The following is a 21,433-nucleotide window of genomic DNA, read 5'->3' as shown; positions in this document are numbered from 1 at the left end:
TAATTAAAATTATTTAAATTTATTATTATTTGCTTTTAAAGAAAATTTATAAATAATATTCAATTTATTAATGATTTAAGTTTAGTGTTTATTTAAAAATGAAAGTTGCAAAAACGTACAAAAAAAAGCTGTTATACTTGAAATGAAAGCAAAAACTCTATTAAAAAGAAAACTTTTAACCCATTTGTAAACTTTTGTTTCCGAGAACTATTGATTTATATAAGTTCGTGCGGTCCTGAAGAACTGCACAATACATAAATTTCTTTTTAAATCGAAATAAAAATACCAAAATAGTTATAAAAATGTTTAAATTAAGAAGAAAAAAGTAAAAATGTTCTCAGTAATATTACAACATTAGCTTTAATTTAAGGTTTATATAAAAATATCAGTATTTCCGGAACACTTTAAAAATTTAAGTTAAAAATGTAAAGTTTTTGTGAAAAAGTTGTCATTTAAATCCCCCCCTGTGGACAGGTAATAGGTCAAATGTATAAAAAAATTATACTAATTGATAGGTAAAGACATCAAGCATCTACAAAAAAAAATTATATTGATCCATACATTTTTCAAAATGTTATAGCATTATAAAGTTAAAAATATATAAAGAATTTTTTTACAAAAATCGTATTTTTTTTATGAACTTTGATGTCTGTTATCACCGTGAAGACAAAATAAAGTCCGAAATTTGTTTTTATCATAATAAAGTATATTACATTAGCTTTAATTTAAGATATATATAAAAGTGTCAGACTTTCCGGAAAGTTGATTTTAACGAAATGTTGAGTTTTCCTTATAAATTTACTGTTAATAGTAATAATATGAATTTCTGATTAATCTAAAAAATACAATTTTTTATTCCTTATAAAATTTTTTACTTAATAATATTAAATTTAAACTTTCAAGTTTAGCTAAAATAGTATTTAAAAGTTCAATATTTTTAAATTATAAACTTTCATGAAAGTCAACTTTAAAAGATCAAAAAAATAAGTTAAAAATGACATTGTGAATTTAAATTTTACACGAATTATATTTAAACATGTTAAAAATTAATAATAACTTGATACAAATTATTTTTTAATTAAATTTTTTCATTTGTAAATACTGGCTTTCGAGTTCGTAATAATCTCAAAAATGAGGTATTAGAAAAAATCTAATTTCAGTTGACTTGAAATTCAATTGAAAAATTTGGTTTAGTTAATTATATATTGATCTATAATCTTAAAAAAAAATATTTCATTTTAGTGATATGAGTTTACTATGTAATTCAGTATAAAAACAAATTTTTTGAAGTACCATATTTTTGAAATATTTGACTAGATTGCTAGAATTAAAGGATTTTTCAAGGGGAGACTACGGTGACAGTGATATTTATTGAACATTATGATTGAATGTTATTTATTATTATTCATATTCAATTTTTTTTCTACCTCAAAAAAGAATTGAGAAAAAATGCAAAAAAATTATTTTGTCTAGCGGGGTTCAAATTTTATACCCCATGCGTATATAGTGATTATTATACGACGCAGCCATTGAGTACTATATCTGTAATTATATAATAACTATGTAAGCTAATTTAACAATTCAAAGTAGCTTTTCTTAACTTTGAGAAGGTAAAATAATCAAATAAGTTTAAATTTATATTTAATGTAAATTAGATTAATGGAACTTTATAATAATTGGTGGACTCATTACTATGGCAAATCCTTGTAAGGTATTTTAAAATAAACTAAAAAAAAAAATTAAATACGAAAATAGCATGTGTTTTAACTACGGCAACCATTTGCACGTAGAAGATAAACTGCCGGGACAAATTTATTTTGTTTTTAATTTATAGTACATAACATAAACTTTAATTTAAAAGACGCAGTATTTACGGAACATTTTAAAAAGTTAATATGTAAAAGTTGTAAAAAAGTTACAATTTTGAATCCCCTCTTGTGGATAAATAAAGGGTCAGAATTTCAAAAAAATGATATCAAACAAAAAGAAAATACCTAAGGTTTGAAGTTTTGTAAAAGTTATGGTAGTTTTAAGAATAAAAAGTCGAAAATTGCTGATTTTTAAAATTGTAATTTTTTTTGGAGATTTTCCTCATTTACGGTGAACGAGAGAAATTTTTTCAATTTTTAAGGGTAATGTCTTCAACTAGATACGATTTGTAATTTTTTGACGTATTTTTAAAATAAATCGGTCCTTTGAGAGCTGAAAAAAAGTAGCAACAGACACAAAAAAAAAACATCATAGTAAATCTAATACCTTCTCAGTTTCGCATCGAAGATAAAAATGTTAATGGGTAAACATCACATACCCGTGTAAATCTCTCCAAACACCACTGTCTAAAATGCTAAGTATATATTTGAATAATCATAAATAACAAAAAAGTAGAAAACTATAACTAGAGAATAATTGTGAGTATTTTTTTGATTTGGACGTAAAAAAAGCAAAATTTGCGAATAATAAAAAATTATCAATATTTCAAATCTTTATCATTTTTAAAATTATCATTCTACATTAAAATGTAATAGATTTTTTAAAAAACATATTAATCATTAAAAAGTCAGATCTAAATAAAAACTAAAATCAATATCGATGAATATAATGTTCAAAAATATTAATTAAAGTTCTTTTGTAGTAATTTTTTCGACGACTTACAATTTCTGTGTAAATTAAATTTTGTTGTTATAATGGGTCTAAGTGTATATATTTAATGCTAACAAACAAAATAAACCAATTTGTGCAATACTAACGTATTCGATCAAAGGTAATATAGAATGGCGGTTCGCAGTAGCTTTATAATTATTTAAAATCATTAATTAATTTGAAAATCTTACAGAGTTGGGTTGGAGTTCATGAATTATTATTAAGTACTAAGTAGCAATAAATGAATAATGACTACATATAATGGGTAAACAAACTTATACATTGGGTTTATAATTTTGATTCTATTTTCATTATCATAGTAACATATTAATCCTAGATAAATAATTAAAATTATATTTCCTATAGGTTATTACCTTTTGTTCCTTACACATATTAATATTTTAATTTATAGTGAATTATTTAAAAATAAAATTCTTACCAATTGTGGTAATCAATGTCAAGGAATACAAAAACGAAGATGCGAAATTCCAACGATGCCTTCGGTCTAATTGATTAGAATTTCCATATTTTCTTATTAACGAGTCTTGAAACTTGAGAATTTCTTGTTCAGCTAATCTTGTCCAGTTATCTCTATAAAGTATGTTTAAGTCTTCCGTAATTTTCCATAGTTTTTCTACCGTCTGAGCTCTTAATTTATCGTTGGACGCGGACAATACTCTATTAGGTTGATACTGTTGCTGTTGTGGTTGTGATTGTGATGGCTGGTGCTGATGTTGATTAGACCGCAGTTGAACGGTATCTCTACTATTTTCTAATGTCATGAATGTAAATGCACCAAACATTGTATACCCCAGTACTATAAAACAGATGCCTGCTCCTGACAATACAGTAGGTGCTGGATCGCAGCAACCATGCCTGAAAAATTATTTCATGTATTAAATATTAATATTATTTTCAATATCTGAATTTAAAATACCTCTATTAATGATACAAAAGTATATAAATTTAATAAAAAAAATTCAAGTTGGATTTTTCTTTTAAGTATATGTTAACGAAATACATATGTTTGAGCTACTTGCTTATACGACCAAACTTTAGTTTTCATGTTAAATAAGGGATTTTATACCAAGTCATTTTATGCTAAAAAGGCTAGAATATTTTGAATTCCAAAACACTCAATACTAACCCAACTGTTGTTAACGTTAACTGTAAAAATATTGTTTTTACTTGTATCTGACGTGACAACGACATGTGTTTCGTGAATAAAAATTCACTGGATGAAACTATTTCGGTAGTTTCAGTGAAAAAACTATCTGTAATTTTGTGAAAAAAACTTTACACTTTTTATTTGATACAAAAACTTTTGATCAGTTTCTAAAACTTGTAATAATGTAACTATATATCTTCACTTGTTTTATTTTATTTTTAGTAGTATTTTAATTAGACATTTTATTAGAAAAAGTAGGTTTACTTTTCTATTGATGTTATAGTAAATATTTTAATAGCGCTCGGTATTTTTTTTTTAATAATAGTTTTTAGTAAGAAGAATTATACAATAAAAATTGATCACTTGTGACTAATATTATTTAAAATTAAAATTGTTTTACAAATTTTTAACTCTAAACATATGTATATGTTTAGCATTGATAATGATAATATTGTTCCCTAAATACGTATACGAAATATTTTTGTGGCTTTTTAAGTTAAAAAAAATTATTTAATAAAATTTTAATTTTAAAGAAGAATATTTTGTTTATTTCCTATTAAATTTCTTTAATATTTAATTGATTGATTCATTTTTTATTTATTGCACTGAATATATCTAAACTTCATCACGCAACTCTACACATACAAGTATTTTGAGCTAAATTCTTTTCAATAAATCCAAACTTTTAATTTTGACTCATGATTAACCAATGTTTTGTGTAATTATTTTATTTTTGGTGTGATAATGGATTTCACTGTTATCTGGGAATTTTTTTTTCATCCTCCATAAACAATGTTTCCAAAAGGAATTATTGTTGAAGTAACAATTGATTAAATAAACACATTTAAATATATATTTCAATAAAATTAAGAGAAATTTTAAGAAACTTAAGTCACGTTATATTTAACAGTTGTAATTTTTTTTATTGGTTCATAAATAAAATTGCAAAAATATACTGAACAGAAGTTAAATGAGAATTATAAAAAATAACACTTTGTTGTCTTATATTGACAACAATCGTGTATATTTCAATTGGTGCCGTAGGGACTAAATCAAGTCGTAAAGTATAACGAACTCGTCTCAGTACATCATTATCCTGTTATATAGAATTTGCGGCAAGTTATTGTTTCAAAAAGGTTAGTACACTATTGTTTTTCGCAAATTGTTTTAAGGTTCGATCACGTAGCTGTGACCTAAACATGGCGTTGTTGACCAGATCACAATGACGTTTTAAAATGTTACAGTCTATGGATAGCTTTAAACCAAATACAGCCAGGAACAAGAATGGCTTGGCTGAGGACGTTAGGTCCACGATTTAATGTACTCCGGCGTGTCATTGTTGTTTTAAAGGCATTGCCGGACGCATGTAAATCGACTCATTGAAAACGCTACAGTCACCACTGAGAATACCAACAAAGCCCTTGTTGAGCTAAACCCATTAAATCTGCAGCGTGTAACGACTAAATTTTCAACATCTGTCGTCCACCCCATAATCTCTCACTAGCGTTTCATGTTATACCTCCTCATTATTAAAATATTATTTTTATCGTCACTGTTTTTGCATTAGAAATGTTCCTATATCCTAAATATATTATTATAGTATAAATTATGTATACCTCAAAAAAGAAAAAAGATCTTTTATGAAAGTAACATATTTTTTTTAATAGAAGTTTCTGGTAAAATTAAGTAGTACATCTTTTAAAAAATAATATTAAAGTGTCAAAAAAGTAATAATAATGATTAAAAAATTTACTTTTGATAAAAGTACGCTAAAAATAATTAAAATATTTGTCAATCATTTAAATCAGAAAATTTTCATCAACAATGTATTAACGAAAGAAGTACGTAAATTATTATAAACAATTTTTCATTGAAAACTTTGTAGAACTTTTGATTAAATTAATATGACAAATTATAAGAAAATTAGCGATTTTTAAATTTGTAATTTTTTTGGAGGTTTCCCCCATTTACAGGGAACAAGGGAATTTTTTTCAACTTTTGAGGGTAATGTCTTCAACTAGATACGATTTGTGATCTTTTGACGTATCGTTGAAAGAAATCGGTTCGGTAAGAGCTGAGAAAAAGTGGTAACAAACACAAATAAATAAACTCATCATGGTAAAATTAATATCTCCTCAGCTTTATATCGATGCTAATATCTAAAAAGAAGAATTAAACAAGGAATATACTTGATAACACACAATGTTTAATGGGTTTCAAAACATATTTTTTCATAACTTTATGACTTTTAATAATACTGGTAAAAAGAAATAAACAAATATTTTGTTATAACTTTTTGATAAAAGATTTATATTGTTTAAATAATTAAAAAAAAAAACTTAGTAAAATTAATACCTTTTCAGATTTGCATCTAATAGATTCGAAGCTAATATGTACATAGTAAAACTTTATGTTGCACTTAATTTTTTGGAAGAAATGTTTGTAAACTAAACTATGTGTATTTAAACCCGATAACATCTCAATTTGCTTTGTTTCATTATTATATGTCTTTTAGTCAAATTTCAACAATTGAATAATGGCAGATCTCATCAAATTTAACGAATTAAACAATGTAAAATATAAGTAATTTGACTTTGGCGTATAATAAGTCAATAATTCAATGTCAAATAATCTGTATGTCTTGAAAAAAAATAATTCAAATAACGTTTACATTTATATTATTTACAAATTAAATAATTAATTTTGTAAATTCATAATATTTATTTTAAGAAATTGGCAAACCCTGTTTTAATTTGAACAAAGTTAAATTGTTGTTAGTTATTTTTGCATTTGATTATATAAAATTATTTTCTTACAATACAATATAATGCATAATCTTTAATTTATCTCCTTTTATTATTACTTTGAATAAATGGAATACGACGAGAACATTAAAATGGTTATACATTTTATAGAATTTCAGAGATTTTTATTAATAAAGCAATGTTGTTATAAGAAAAATTTTTTTTTTTTTTTGAAATTGACTGTTTTAGGACCAAAAGAGCAGAATTTATTAACTGACTGTTTTTAAAATCGAACCTTTGAGAAATCAAATCTGTGTAACACTAAAGCAATATAATTTTTACTATTTCTTCATAATAGTAAAAATTATTTTGTTATTTTATTTAATATTTGATAATAAATTATTCTATATTTTAATTTCTCTATAGTAAGTTTATAGTTTGCTTACGGATCTGTAGGCATAATGTAGTGAGAGGAAGTGTCCTGCCGACGGCTCGTCGCAGAGATTGGTGTGGAAGTTGCAGTTGTATGGCTAGTGTTACGGTTGTTTTCGGTGGCATGATAGGCCCCAGGGCTGTTTGTCATTCCGGTACTGCGTCGCTACGGCATCGCCAACAATAATCTCGTGACCTGAATAACAAAATAAGTACAAATAACTTAACAACTTTAAATATTTCTTACAATAAAAGAGAAAAGCTCGATCTTAATCAAAACGAGAATTTTCAACTGTTATAAAAGAAAGTCTTTTTTTCAAGTAAAATAAGTTGTGCATAGGAACCCTCAATATAAATGACAATTATTTGTAAGAAAAGGAAATTCTAATTTTCATAATTTTTATGAAGGTTAATAATAATAAGGCATAATATATCTTTATATAGGGTATTTAGTAAGTAAGGAAACGGATTTCTATTGTTCTCATTGTTTATAACAATTCACCTATTTCCTTACTTACTGAACACTGTATATGTAAATATTATTTTTTATGTCTTTATGTCATTATATTTTAATTTTTTTTTCTTACAATAAAAATGTGCATTAAGTTGCTGAACCTATTAAGACTGACATATAAGGTGTATATGATAAGTAAGGTTAGGGCTTTTATTCATCCAATTATTTTTAACAATCGAACACTTCCTTGAACCACTTATTAAAGACGTATTTTTTTTCAGTTTTCAGTTATTTTTATATCATTAGATTATTAGGAATAGGTCTAATAGCAGATTTTAAGTTATTCGGATACTTAATTACTCGATAAGTTGACGTGCATAAAGTATAAATTCAAAAATCATTATTTTAAGATTTTCCTTCATTTTTTGTACTAACAATAATATTTTCGTTTTATTTTATTAAAAATGTATAAAGTTAATATTTTTTAAATCTTTATAAAATTATTTGTTAGTTAAAGTTTCAGAATTGTAAATTAAACTAAAAAAGTATATATTCAATATTTTAGCTTTTTTTAAAAAAAAATGACACTTGAACTCAACTTTAAATATCCAAAAAAAATCGGTTAAACTCTGTGAAATAATCACAAGTGTTGAACAGCTTTTATTAAATATCATGAAGTAATTTTGGAAAATTAAAAAAAAAATTATTTTTGACGACAATTTACTATATATTTATTGCTTCATTTCTAATTAGTAATTATTTCAAAAACTAGATATGACTGAAAAAATCATAAGTGAGATTCAGAATTAGTATCGAAATTCCATAAAGAATTCATATAAAAATCGTAAAAAAAATTATTGTTATCCTACCTAATTAATTTTAGGATGAATGATATATGAGGTGAAACAAATAAGTAACTAGACTTTTTATATATAACGTAAACTATTAACGTTGTCTATACAGAGATTATTGAAATATGATTATGATTGGTTATCTTCAACAAATCAAAACGTTGAAAAATCAACAAAATTATTCAATAAAATCGTCGATTAAGTATAATGACTATAACAGAGATGGTTAATATTAAAAGAGAAAGTATTTGTAGAATTTTAATTGAAAATTCAAACATGAAAAGTGTGTGTCAAAATGGTCCCTAAAAATTTGACGGTAATTCATAAGTTCAATCGTGAAGAGATTTGTTCAAACACTTTAAAAATCTTAAAAGACGATTAATCTTTTTTAAATAATGTTCTTACGTGTGAAACAATAAGGTAATCCATACATTGGAAGACATAAAATTCTCCGCCCCCCAAAAAAATAAAGCGTGAATGTGTAAGTTAAAATTCAAAGTAATGCTCATTGTTTCCTTTGAAATTAAGGATACAATTTTGGTTGAATGAGTTCCTAGTGGACAGACAGTCAACCAATATTATTATAAAAAGGTATTAATTAAATTGAGAGGGTGTTTAGAAAAGAGACCAGATCTGTGGAAGAACGACTGGTTAATATAATGGGTAAATTATATACGAAAGTATATAATAAAATTGAACATTTATGTCTTATCCATGAAATAATATTGTTACAAATGAACGTAATGAAAAATAAAATAAAACCGTTTATTAAAACAATAATAAAATGAATTATTTATAAAATAAACGATATGTACAATAAAAAATTTACACTGATAATCGCCAACTAAAACTGTACTACAGACCGTCGAAAAACTACTGTATTAAATTATCTCACGTTTTATGTATTTAATATCTTTTTTCTTTTTCCTCTCCTTTATCCCAACTATTTGGTGTCGGCCACACTTATTCTAGACATCCACTTGACACGATCTCCCCCTCATCAGCCGTTCTCATATCATATTCAATAACATCTCACCATCTCTTTTTTGCCTTTCCTCTACTTCTTCTTCCTTTAAAATTCATTTCCATATCTGTTCCTACGGCTTCCGATTCCTATCTCCTTATAACATGACCAAGTTATCCAAGTCTATTTTCTCTCTTATTATTCACTATTGACGTTACACCTATTCTCCCTCTTACATTTTCGTTCCTTATTCTGTCTTCTCTAGTCACACCACTCATCCATCTAAGCATTCTCATCTCTGTTACACCTATAATAATTTTTTTTTTTTAAGGAAATTTTTAATTAGTTGATCTTTTTTATTTTTATTTTTAAATTAACAATTTAAAATTAGTATTAAACGCAGTATAATAATTGAACAACATTTTTTCTCTTATAAAATCGAGATTTTTAGGCTAACTGTTATTTGATTGTTGTAAGTTATTTAAATTTATAATATTATTTATTTTACCAAAGAATTTATACACTATTAAAACATTATTTAACATTGATATAAGAAATTAAAGATTTTAAATGTCCAAAAAAATGACAAATTGATGAAAAATAATTTTTCTAAATTATGGAAAAATTAAAAAAAAAAAATTTGTATTATAGAAATTAATCTATATACTGCTTCTCCACAATAAAATATAATAACTACTTATAATCTTTTTTTTAACAATAATATATTTTTCTTATGACCACTAAAAAATTTACAATTTTACGTCTATATTTAATAATAAGTTTTTTTTTATTATTTATAAAAAAATTTCAATCTATTCATCTGTTGTAAAATAAGCAATTATAATGACAAATTTATTTACAATGTCGTAAGTGATAGTATTGAAGTAAAACACCCAGTGTACCGCCACTTGACATCTTATTTTATTGGATTATTATTATTTTTTATTATACATATATTTTTTTTTATTATTATTAAGTTTTCAGAAGGTCTCTTGGACACGTTACGTTTTAGTCTTCTAAGAGGATTTTCAGGCAAGGTTAGTGAGGAAAGTTGCTTTACAAGTGGGTTGACGTGGTATTTTAGTTTAGAGTGGAAAAAAAGTTAAAAGTAGATAGTCTAAGTTAAGCATTAGAAATTAAACATAAAAAAACAAGTCCTTTGTCAGGAAGATGTTCATTGACTCTAAAATTAGTTGTGATGTCATACTCAGCAGTTTTATTGATTGGAAGATTTTGTATTATATACTGAATTTCACTAGGACTAATGGGCTTGACGGGTAGTGTAATTGGTAATGGAGAATTTAGAAATTTGGCAATAATTTGTTATTGAGTGCTGCTAGAAGTTACGACATGTGATTCAAAAACATTTAAGAGGTGTTCCGCAAAAATATTTGCTCTATCAACATCAGTAATACCCCACATGATGTCTGTTTTTTTCGAAGGAGGAGAGAGTATTTTTGGTGAATTAATTTTTTTATGGCTTTCCACATGGATGAATCTTGGGTTGATCATTTTGATAAACACAAATTATAACTCTCATTTTTGTAGCTTTAGAGAGCTTTGCTTAGTTTATTTTTATGAAAATTATGTTTATATTAGGGTTTCCAAAGTATTGTCTATGAAATCTAACCGAACGTTTTTCTTCGAGTAATTGTTTTAAGTGTGCTGATAATTTTTTTTTTTAGTAGACGTCAAAGCAGACGCTATTGCATTAATAGAAAATTGTTAAATAAGAGAAGTAAATGAGTCGATTGCCTTATTAACTTCATCTAAATATTTTTAAGAAAATTGTAGAAGTTATTTCTTTGCTTATAGCAAGATTAATCTTAAACTAATTAACTCTACTCGCAATGAGGGTAGGACGTGTGGATTGGATGATCAGATGAATTATCATTTAGATTATATATACTAGTGTTTAACGAATTAGGTATTTTGATTATAAATATGTCAAGAATATCAGGAATTTTTTTTTAGTGAAGAGGCCAATATGTAAAAAAAAATTTTCTCATCTCACTTGTAATTATCCTAGAATAATGTCACCGTGCACTTTCATTAAAATAAAAAAGTAAATTTTCCAGCATTGGCTTATGTTTCATTATATAATAAGATTTGATAATGCATTATTTTGTCATCACACGTTAAAGTTTAGCGAATTTTCTATTGATAATTTGCTGTTAAGAACAAAGTAGTCGTTATTTCTTTCTAATGTATCATAAACAAGTTTTTGAAGCCAATTTTTTTATTATATCTGTTCCTTAAGTTAGCAATAATAAATATTGATAATAATTTATGGACTATTTATACTGGTTATTGTTGCCTCTGATATTATGAAAATCAATTTATTGATGAATTAGAATTTTAAATCAAGTTCTTTAAAAAATTTGCCTAATTTGCGGCGAACGAGGGAAAATTTTTCAATTTTTGAGAGTAATGTTTTCGATTAGATACTATTTGTGATCTTTTGACATATCGTTGAAAGTAATCGGTTTGGTGAGAGCTGAGAAAAAGTAATGATAGATTTTGAGTAGTAACTCATCGAAGTCAATAGAGATTCCTACTAAAGAAAATTAAAGTTTAGGTTTTATGGAGGGATAGTTAAAAAATTATTTAACTACATATAATTGTAGAGTATTTTCTCTATTTTTGTACATTATTTTTTTACATAAATTGAAAATATTTAATAATAAAATATTGAAGTATTTAAAGCATTAATATAAGCGAATTTTTTTATAAAAAGTATTACAAATATTTTATTTGTGTACGAATATTTGATACTCAATGTTAAAATTATACTACTTGTGTGTAATAAAAATGTCATATTATAAATTATGAAATATAAGAATTTTTAGATTATTTTGTATAATATAAATTCTAAGAAAATGGGTGTATTATCCCTAGTCATTTTTACACCACAAGAAATAAATGTTTTGTGTAAATATTGATTTATATGAACTATGAATATATATAATTTAATGCACTGATAAGACCTAATAGAAATTATAAGATAACTGTATAAAATGTTATATAATAATTTAATAAATAATTAATAATGAGATAACAGTAGCATTGGCAACATTTAAATTAATCACAATAAATTTTTATTAATTATTATAGCTCGCTATATATTTTTATCGTTTACATCAATCTGATAATATCTTTGTACTAATACTTCAAAAGGTATAATATTTTAATTAACATAGTAACCCAATCCAACATCATTTTAGTACTTCTACATTTTTATTTACTTGATTTATTTTAATAGATAATTGATATGAAATAATATTAAAATAACGTCACAACATTTATTGTGAAAATTTCTTTTTAATTGTGAAAAAGTACACGTACTCTTATAATAAATAAGCCTTTACTAGACCCCTAGTATGTACATTTAAAAAAAAATTAATCTGTCACTGAAAACTGAATGAACTCAAAACTTTTGTTTCTTTTATGGAATTATTTGTCAATTAAATTCACTGTAATAATCAAAGAAGTTATTACAATGTCACGTTACCCTCAACCGTCACTACGTCACATTTTCACCTAATATCCAAAGTATGTATCGTTGTCGACAATGGGGTACCTCAATAAGTTTTATTTTACTATTAATTATCTTTAATTAGAAAAAAATATTTTTTTTTTCAAAATATCCACTTTTTAGCTCTTTTAAAAAAAAATTTTAATAAAATCATAACAACTTAGGATAAGTGCCTATTGAGTTATAATCATTTTATTTAATACATCGTTTGGGTAACATCCACCATTTACTTTGCTTTCACACTAATATAAAATTATTGAATTAATATAAACTCGATTATGTGGTATAAAACAGTTGGGCGAGTGAGCTGAATCAAAAATATTAAGAATGGTCTTGTTATTTAAAATAATGATTATTGTAGCTAGCATGTGAACATCAATATATGAAAATATTTTTCAATTACTAAACAAAATTCTTTCTTAAGCTGTTTAAAATATATCTCCCTGCTGTTTTTTTTTCAACGAAGCTTTTAAATGAAAACAAAAAGTACTAACTTATTAAGGACACCAGTTAAATGTGAAAACCATGTTTAACCTACGCCACCGAATGTTTGCTGCTGTGCACGTACATTATAACGAATTTTTGAAACGCATTTTGATGTGAAATTTATAATCTATAACTTATATATTCTTTTTTATTCAATTGTATTTTACTTATATTGTAATATCAATACATCAATAATATTGTATTATGTATCAAGTCTCAATTGGCATTAAATCAATACTAAGTATTTTTAAAAGATTATAAAATAGCTCAAATAACAATGACAAAAAAAAAAAAACAAAACATTCAATTACATCAATAATTCAAATACTGAAGATAATTTAAAATATTAACTAATTTGTTATGTATCATAATTATGATTTTTAGAAACTAACAATATAAATTTAATTTATAATACTTCATAAAATTCCCTTATCTTGGATAAGAGAGCTATAATACTTTATTCCATAAACAAGAAAAATTCATTTCATACTTTGACAGATAAATTCAAAAGTTAAAAAGGTCGAAAAGAAAAACTTCAATATATTGTTTTATTTTTATTATCAATTGTAAGCCACAGCTTACAGTTTCAGTAAATAGTTATTTATAGTCATGAATAGTACAATTGAGAAACTTTTAAAATAGAGTAGAATAGAAATGTGTACTGTCAATAGCTAATTTAAAATAATAAGAATTTAAATTTATTGTTATAGTTACTATTCGCTATATATTTATTTGTTTTAATACTGTATAAATATTGTGCTAACAAATTTTTCAAGATTTTTTCATTTTTAAAATAACAAATAACAATAATTTTATATACACGCTAGTTGATAATATTGTAGATTCAAATTAATATTAATTATATTATTGTATTTTAAATTCAATATATTAAAATTTATATTGAGGAGTGCGTGTAGGAATTTTATGGCACACTTATTATATTTAATATTATCTTTTTTTTTTCATAAGAAGCTATAATTTCAAAAAAAAATTATTTCAGAATAAAACCTACTATGGCAATAAAATCAAACGTTGTTTTAATATCAAATGGTATATAATTAGTTAATTATTGTATTCATACATTTTATTTTGAAATAATTTTCAGATATCGATAACTTTGTTAGTGATTCTAGTGATTTAAAAGACAGAGCTAATAAAAAAATTAAAAACAGTGTAAAGAAAACTGATAGTACAAAAACAAAATATAAACTATCATCAGCTCATAAAAAGAAAACAATTTTTAATATTTCAGAAGTCACTTAATAAGTTATTAATGTCAATTTTTCATAAAACGATTTTTAATTTTTTGCCTTTAGGCTCGTAATACTATAAAAAGTTGTGATAATGGTAAAGCTCACTTACTCGCATTAAAAAAACACACAAAAAATGTAGAAGGTACAAATTTCTAAACATTTAAATAAAGATAGTTATTTCCACTAAATTTTTATCTCGTTTAGCTTTAGCAAAAGATTTAATTAACGACTTAAACAATCAAACAAATGGTAAAAATGAAATTAAACTCTTTGATAGAGAACTAAGTAAGTAAATTTATGAATTTAGAACTAGATTTTCATTATTTATACAATTATTTTATAATTCCTTAAAATTCTAAATTGTTATTATTATATATTTACCCAAAAATATTATGTATGTAAAGATGATAATAAAATTCTTAAAATTGGAATTCCTGAAATCATTGAGAAACCAATAGTACATGATGCAATTGATTTAATAAACAATGTTTTTTTTGAATACCTCCAGAAAACATTTACTGGAAATCAAAGAAAACTTTTCGATGGCCAAGTAAACATTGTTATTTCAATTAATTGATAAGATAAATATTTTGCACGTTTATTATTATGGTTAAAATGAAAAATTTATATTTAAAAAATATTTTTCCATAATATTATCTTTTGTCTTTATTATAAGACATTTATCACTTCTATATGTATTATTATTGTTCAGTCAATAATTTTAATGTACAAAAACTGTTATCAAATATTTTTCAATTTTATATAATATATAATTTATTATATCAACACAAAAGTATTCAATTTATGTAAATAAAAAATATTAATTATTTTAAAAAACTAAATTATAAAAGGATTAATATATCATATTGCTTTAAGGAGTACTATAATCATTTGAAACGTATTAGCGATATACGATGTGCTGAAGAGAATGTTATGAAAGTAGAAAAAAAGCTTAAAAAAAATTCAATCGACAAATTCCATAGTTTAAACTCCAACTATGTGGATAAATATACTTTGCTACGCCTGGAGGCATTAAATAATAATAATTTTAGTAATATAGCTGAATCGAAACGAAGTAAGAAAGTTAATAACAGTTACCCACTGTAAAAATAATTGTTATATTATTTTATCAAAGTGCTACATTATTGAATTGTATAATATTGTAGATATTGAAAATAAAAAGGTTTACGGTATACACGAGGAAATGAAACGTTTGAGACTCCGTTTGAATAAGAAAAAGCCAAAGTAAGTTTTTAAATGGATTTTAAATCGTCGGGGTGATTAACGTTTTTTGATTTAGATTTAAATCTCCTTGTAAGTCCTGTTTACCTGTCGTTGCCTCAAAGGCACTCTTACAAACTGTAGAAAACATTAAGCCTTCTCTTCACACAGATTTCAGCATTATTCGTTTTAATAACTTCGTGCCTGGTAGAATATACAAAGTTAGTAAGAATTTTACTTTTATTGGTTAATTACGCTAATTTTTTATTACTTTTAGAATTGTCACAACTATTAATTTTTGATATTATGTTACCGAACATTCACTATTTTATTTAAAAGTATTAAAATAATGGTAGTTTTAAGACAGGTTCATAGAAGTATCAATTTAGATAGCACTTAATGTTAAAAACAAAAATAAAAAATCATAATTATTATTATATTATAATTATAATTATTATTCTTGTTTTTAACGATACAATTATTGTATCATTTAATAAACTTGAAATTTTCCTCTATAATGTTTTTTGATTCTGGATATCTTTTAAATAGAACCATTATACATTTTAAACTCTAAAACATATTTAATACTTAATCCCCGACCGATAAAATATTACTAAAATTAAGAATATAATATAAAAATTAAAAAAAATATATGAATATTATTAATTAATATCATTAATTTTTATTTTTGTATATTTTATTCCTACTTATCGATATAATTAATGACAAAATATGTCACATAAGTTATATTTAAGTATAGAACTCTGTTCTTAAACTTTTTCATGAAAAATCATTGTTAAATATATCACTATGGTTAGTTTTTAAGTATAAAATCAAAAGAAGATTGCTAGCAATTTACTTATTCGACTCAAAAAAAAAAAATTGTAGATAGGAATTGAATGTTCTTGGATTTTGTTTTTATAGCCAATAAAATCAATAATCTGAAATAGAATTTCTTGAAAATATTTTCTTCTTCTAAAACTGCTATATTTTTTTTTTTTTTAATTGACTTTAAAAAAGACTACCCAAACATGTAAAAATTTTTTAATGTTCTGGAAGGTTTGATAACTTCTAACCCATACCAAATTAAAGTTTTTGAAGTGCACTACAATATACGAAAAAAAAAATTTTGTCCGACGGTTGTTCTTCCGTAAGAAAAAAAATTGCAATTAAAAAAATAAAGGTATATATATTGTCAAAAGGATGAAAAAAAAAATAACAGTAAGAAATGGGATTTATGTACTTCATGTTACTATAGGATAGCAATTGATATTTAGAAAGAAAATATAGATTATAAAATTACAGAAATTTACCATGCATGTGTAATATTACAAATAATTTAATGAGCTTTTAAAATTTAAATTTGTCCTGACGATTGTGTTCTAATATGTGAATTTGATTGTCAAAGCAAAAAAATAATGTTATTTTTAGTTAAGCAAATAATTTAATCAACAATATTTAATTTTAAATTATAGACATTTTTATATTACAAATATACAAATTATGAAATTTAATAGATTAGCATCGAAGTGTTTTTTATAATTTTTGAGTTAATCACAGTCAGTATCATCGTTTAGATGATATATTACGCCCCAACTTTACCATATCTCCACTGTACTGGTTTTCATTTATTTGATCTCCTAATTTTTATGAGAAATTGATTTGAGTAGTAGATCAATTTTTTTGTATTGAAAAAAACATTTTTGTTGATTTATTTAAGAGATCGATTACAATTCGTAACACTGGACATCGAATCGTTTCGTTTAAAATTATATCCAGTGATAATAATTCAAATGATGTGTTTAATTTTGATTATTCACCTAAAGGACAACTTGCACCTGGCATGCATACTAAATTGACAGTTATATTTCACTGTAGTTCTATGGAAGATGTATTTCAATTATTAACAATCGTAGAAGATGGAAATTATCTAACCCATTTATTAATAGGAGCTGAAAATCAAATGCCTATTCTTAGGTGTAAGTAACATGACTTTCATTTTTTTATTAAAAAAAATTAAATAATTCGTAGACATTTTTTTATGCAATGGAACAATTGCCATTAATGCGCCATATACACTTTATCTATTATTATTAGCACCATACAAAACTGTTCTATCATAATAATTAACACACATATTTTTCATACACGAAATACAGTTGAATAATATTTTATAGTATAGATAAAATTAAGCGTGTATCTTATTCTATATGCATCATGTTTAAAACAGATTAGAATTAGTTAAAATATCAATATATGTTTTATTCAATTTTGTATTTCAAAATGAAATATACAGAGTGTTCAGTAAGCAAGGAAACAGGTCAATTGTTACAAACAATGACAACAATAGAAAACCGTTTTCTTACTTACTGAACACCTATATAATCATCTTTAATTGTTTTTTAGATGTCATAAATAGTTTTGACTCCATAATTTTAAGAAAAAAAAGTTCATCTATCGTTAAAAATTTGACTAATATTTGTGTATTTGAGTGTAATTCATGTCTAGTGGGTGCCTCAAAAACAATAGAAATATCTGTTTGTAATCTTGGACGTACATCCAGTTTTGTTTGTATTTCTGAAGAATTTTGGTACTCAAATGCATTAGAAGTAAGTTAAATTATTATCAAAAAAATATATAGCAGCTATGATAAGTAAAATATTTGAATATGGAAAAATTTAATTAAATAAAAAAAAAATAATTGACTTAATATACCAAATATTTATGATTAAAGTGTGAAACTTGAAATATTGACAAGTTGGGTTTAAGTCTAGTAACAATAATATTATCTTTAAAAACAGTAAAACATTAGTATAGCATTATACAATGTATTCATATATGTCTGCTTACTGCTTACCCTTAAGAGTTTTACCCTATAATAGATATACGAATAAGGTCTACTCTATATTATCTACGTTATTTCTATTTTAATTTTTAGGTGCCAAAACCTAAAGATAATTGTATGAAATTAAAAAATTTTTCAATTGAACCATCTGTATTTAGTATTAAACAAAAAGAGACTAAATTATTAAAAGTTACATTTCAGCCCAGTTCACCATCATTTCATGTAAGTTTATTATATAAATGTGTTCTCTAAAGCGATTTATTATTGTTAAGTGAAACTATATTAAAAAAATAATTTTGTCCGTTTTATTTTATTTTCCTATTAGTAATTATAATTATTGGTAAAATACTACTGTAAATTGTTTAGTTTAAAACTGAATTATTATAAATAAAATATATATTGTAAAATTTGACCTTAACATTTAATGTTTTTTTTTTATAATAAAATTATAAATTCATATTCTTTCAACAATAAAAAAAAAATAGACGCTTTAATTCTAGAAAAATTAAATTTTTTTTTATTAAAAAATTGTTATTATTATTTGATACTATTGATATTGAGCTGTCGGATCAAATTATAAAATCAAAATGGAAAACATTGACTACTACCTTTTTATACCTCCCTATCAATTATGCACATAAATTTTTTTTAATATCTGTATACTGTATTAAGGTAATTATAATTTGAATAATTTAATTATAGTGTGTGAAATTTATAATCGTGGCTGACAACTCATGCGCACAAGAAATTAATGTTTTTGGTGATGGTCAACTATTTGATAAAAATTGTATCCTGCTAACGGTAAACCATTGCGCCCTATTGTTTTATCTAAAACCAATCTAAAATTCTTAGGAGAACTTAGCGGTCTCAGAAACTTTCATTAGATGTCTTAAACTTTTACAGGGACTAGGACTCGAGAATATAACTGTGAATAATATGGTGAAAGGGATTGGGCGATATATTCTGGACATTGGCGAAATTGGTGAAACCACACGATGTTTGTACATTAGAAATACGAGGTATGTACGAAAGGACGATATATTAAAGAGTTGGATAGTGCTAAAATGATAATATTACAACGACGACGACAACAGTAGTTATAGTCATCTCACGTTCCCTGCAGGGTTTGTGTACATGTGCACTCTAAGAAAACAGATGGGGTAAACGTGATAAAGTTCCATTCCGGACAAGGGTAAAACGGGTGACATACGATTAAGGATATTATTAGATTGTATAGTATATTCGGAAGGGATTGAAATCGCGATATAGGATGAATTTAATCTAGCTCCTTTAAATTATAAATACTAAATTTGAATTAACCATGGAAAAACGAATCAAATTTTTCTATTTAAAAAATTTAATTTAATTTTTTTAAATTTAAAATCTTAAAATCAAGATACACAAATTTTGTTAATACAAACGTTTACTGTAACAAAAGTTTGATAAACTAAGTTATTAAAATCTCCCAACAAATTTTTCACCCATACATTTTTTTAAGTAAAATGACCTATTAAAGCTTTAATAATACAAATAGAATTGTGGGTTATATCTTACAACACACAATTATTTAAATGGCGGTAGACTTTTATTAAACAAAATTATAACACGAAAATAGACGTATAAACACTAAAAGAAAATATATGTATATACAGTAAGGAAAAATAAAATAATCGAAGTAAACGTAATACACGATGACAACAGCGGCGGAGTGTAGCGGTCGTGTAGCGTATCGCGGACTAGACAGTCTGAACTGAACTAACTAACTGACTGATTCTTCCGATATATATATAGCTCCGATAAGGCTCTCGCTAATTCTAGAATATTCTATACCCGCGTAGGTTATCTTATGGCGTTATCGAAGTTTCTCGAAGGTTTTTGATAACGAGAACATTCGAGAATATTCGTTGCGTATGTTTTGGTCGCTACAGAATATTCAAATAATATTTTGATTTACTTAAACTTTAATGATAAATTAAAATCATAAGTAACTTTTTAAATGACAAGAAAAAATTTAGAAGTAATAAAGGTATTAAAATAATAATAAAATTCTCTTTAAATACTTGACAAAAATGTATTAACAATTAAAGTTAATACATTTTTACTTTTAAAAATATTAAAATATAATACTTATATTTTATTTACGAATAGCAAATTTTTTTTCTTGGTAAATATTTCAAGTAAAAGCAATAAGAGGATGCTTTATAAAAAATATTGTTTCCATAAATCAATTATTATTATATTTTAGATTTTAAAATTGGGTGGGTGGCTTCTTCATTCAATATTTCATTCTTGTTTATCTTAGCTAATACTCTTATTGTGCCGTTTGTGTATAGATTGTGTATATATTAATAAAAAAAAATTGTTTAACTGTTCTTTATTTAATAAATAGTTAAGTAATTATTAATTATTATGAAAATTAATAGAGATATAGTCATGTTTTATATATTAACTAATTACCTATAGCAAAAATTAAATTCTTTAATACTGAGAGAAACAAAATATTTCAAATAAATTTATAGAGCTTATTTCTTTTTTTCGCTGACTACGTACAACATATACATACTCATCATATTACATTAAATGTAAAGTGAAATGCTAAATATTCAAAGAATTTTTAATGTTTTCATTTTCATATAGTAAGGCTGACTTAAAAAATCTGTTTCGGGGATACAAATGTTATTAATAGGGTAAAGAATTATATGCATTTATAAATTTTGTTTCAATCATTTTGAAGAGTATCAAGTTTACTTATAAGTTTGTCATAGTATATTATATTATAGCATAGAAATATTATTAGTTTTAGAGGATAAACCACTAAATATCCCAAAAGTATAATCTTT

The 21,433-nt window shown here is 24.3% G+C and overlaps 2 protein-coding genes across 2 annotated transcripts in view; one reads left to right on the top strand and one right to left on the bottom strand.

The window, feature by feature from the left end:
• LOC126896701 (TWiK family of potassium channels protein 7-like) overlaps window positions 1–21,433 on the bottom strand; it is a 57,875-nt gene that overhangs the window by 3,487 nt on the left and 32,955 nt on the right. The window contains exons 3-4 of the mRNA XM_050669676.1: window positions 6,999–7,180; window positions 3,080–3,516 (exon numbers count right to left, since the gene is read on the bottom strand). Coding sequence (XP_050525633.1) covers window positions 3,080–3,516; window positions 6,999–7,135 — 574 coding nt within the window. The 5' untranslated portion in view covers window positions 7,136–7,180. The remainder of the gene's footprint in view (window positions 1–3,079; window positions 3,517–6,998; window positions 7,181–21,433) is intronic.
• LOC126896668 (uncharacterized) overlaps window positions 1–21,433 on the top strand; it is a 61,273-nt gene that overhangs the window by 19,808 nt on the left and 20,032 nt on the right. The window contains exons 2-12 of the mRNA XM_050669621.1: window positions 14,591–14,669; window positions 14,732–14,812; window positions 14,932–15,077; window positions 15,404–15,602; window positions 15,694–15,772; window positions 15,828–15,969; window positions 17,469–17,727; window positions 18,155–18,357; window positions 18,687–18,815; window positions 19,296–19,394; window positions 19,497–19,612. Of these exons, the coding sequence (XP_050525578.1) occupies window positions 15,461–15,602; window positions 15,694–15,772; window positions 15,828–15,969; window positions 17,469–17,727; window positions 18,155–18,357; window positions 18,687–18,815; window positions 19,296–19,394; window positions 19,497–19,612 (1,169 nt within the window). The 5' untranslated portion in view covers window positions 14,591–14,669; window positions 14,732–14,812; window positions 14,932–15,077; window positions 15,404–15,460. The remainder of the gene's footprint in view (window positions 1–14,590; window positions 14,670–14,731; window positions 14,813–14,931; window positions 15,078–15,403; window positions 15,603–15,693; window positions 15,773–15,827; window positions 15,970–17,468; window positions 17,728–18,154; window positions 18,358–18,686; window positions 18,816–19,295; window positions 19,395–19,496; window positions 19,613–21,433) is intronic.

The sequence above is a fragment of the Daktulosphaira vitifoliae genome, unplaced genomic scaffold, assembly GCF_025091365.1.
Source record: "Daktulosphaira vitifoliae isolate Bord-2020 unplaced genomic scaffold, ASM2509136v1 Scaffold_1, whole genome shotgun sequence".
In the NCBI taxonomy this organism is placed as follows: Eukaryota; Metazoa; Arthropoda; class Insecta; order Hemiptera; family Phylloxeridae; genus Daktulosphaira; species Daktulosphaira vitifoliae.
The sequence above is the reverse complement of the archived record's forward strand: the minus strand, read 5'-3'. Positions and strand labels throughout refer to the sequence as shown.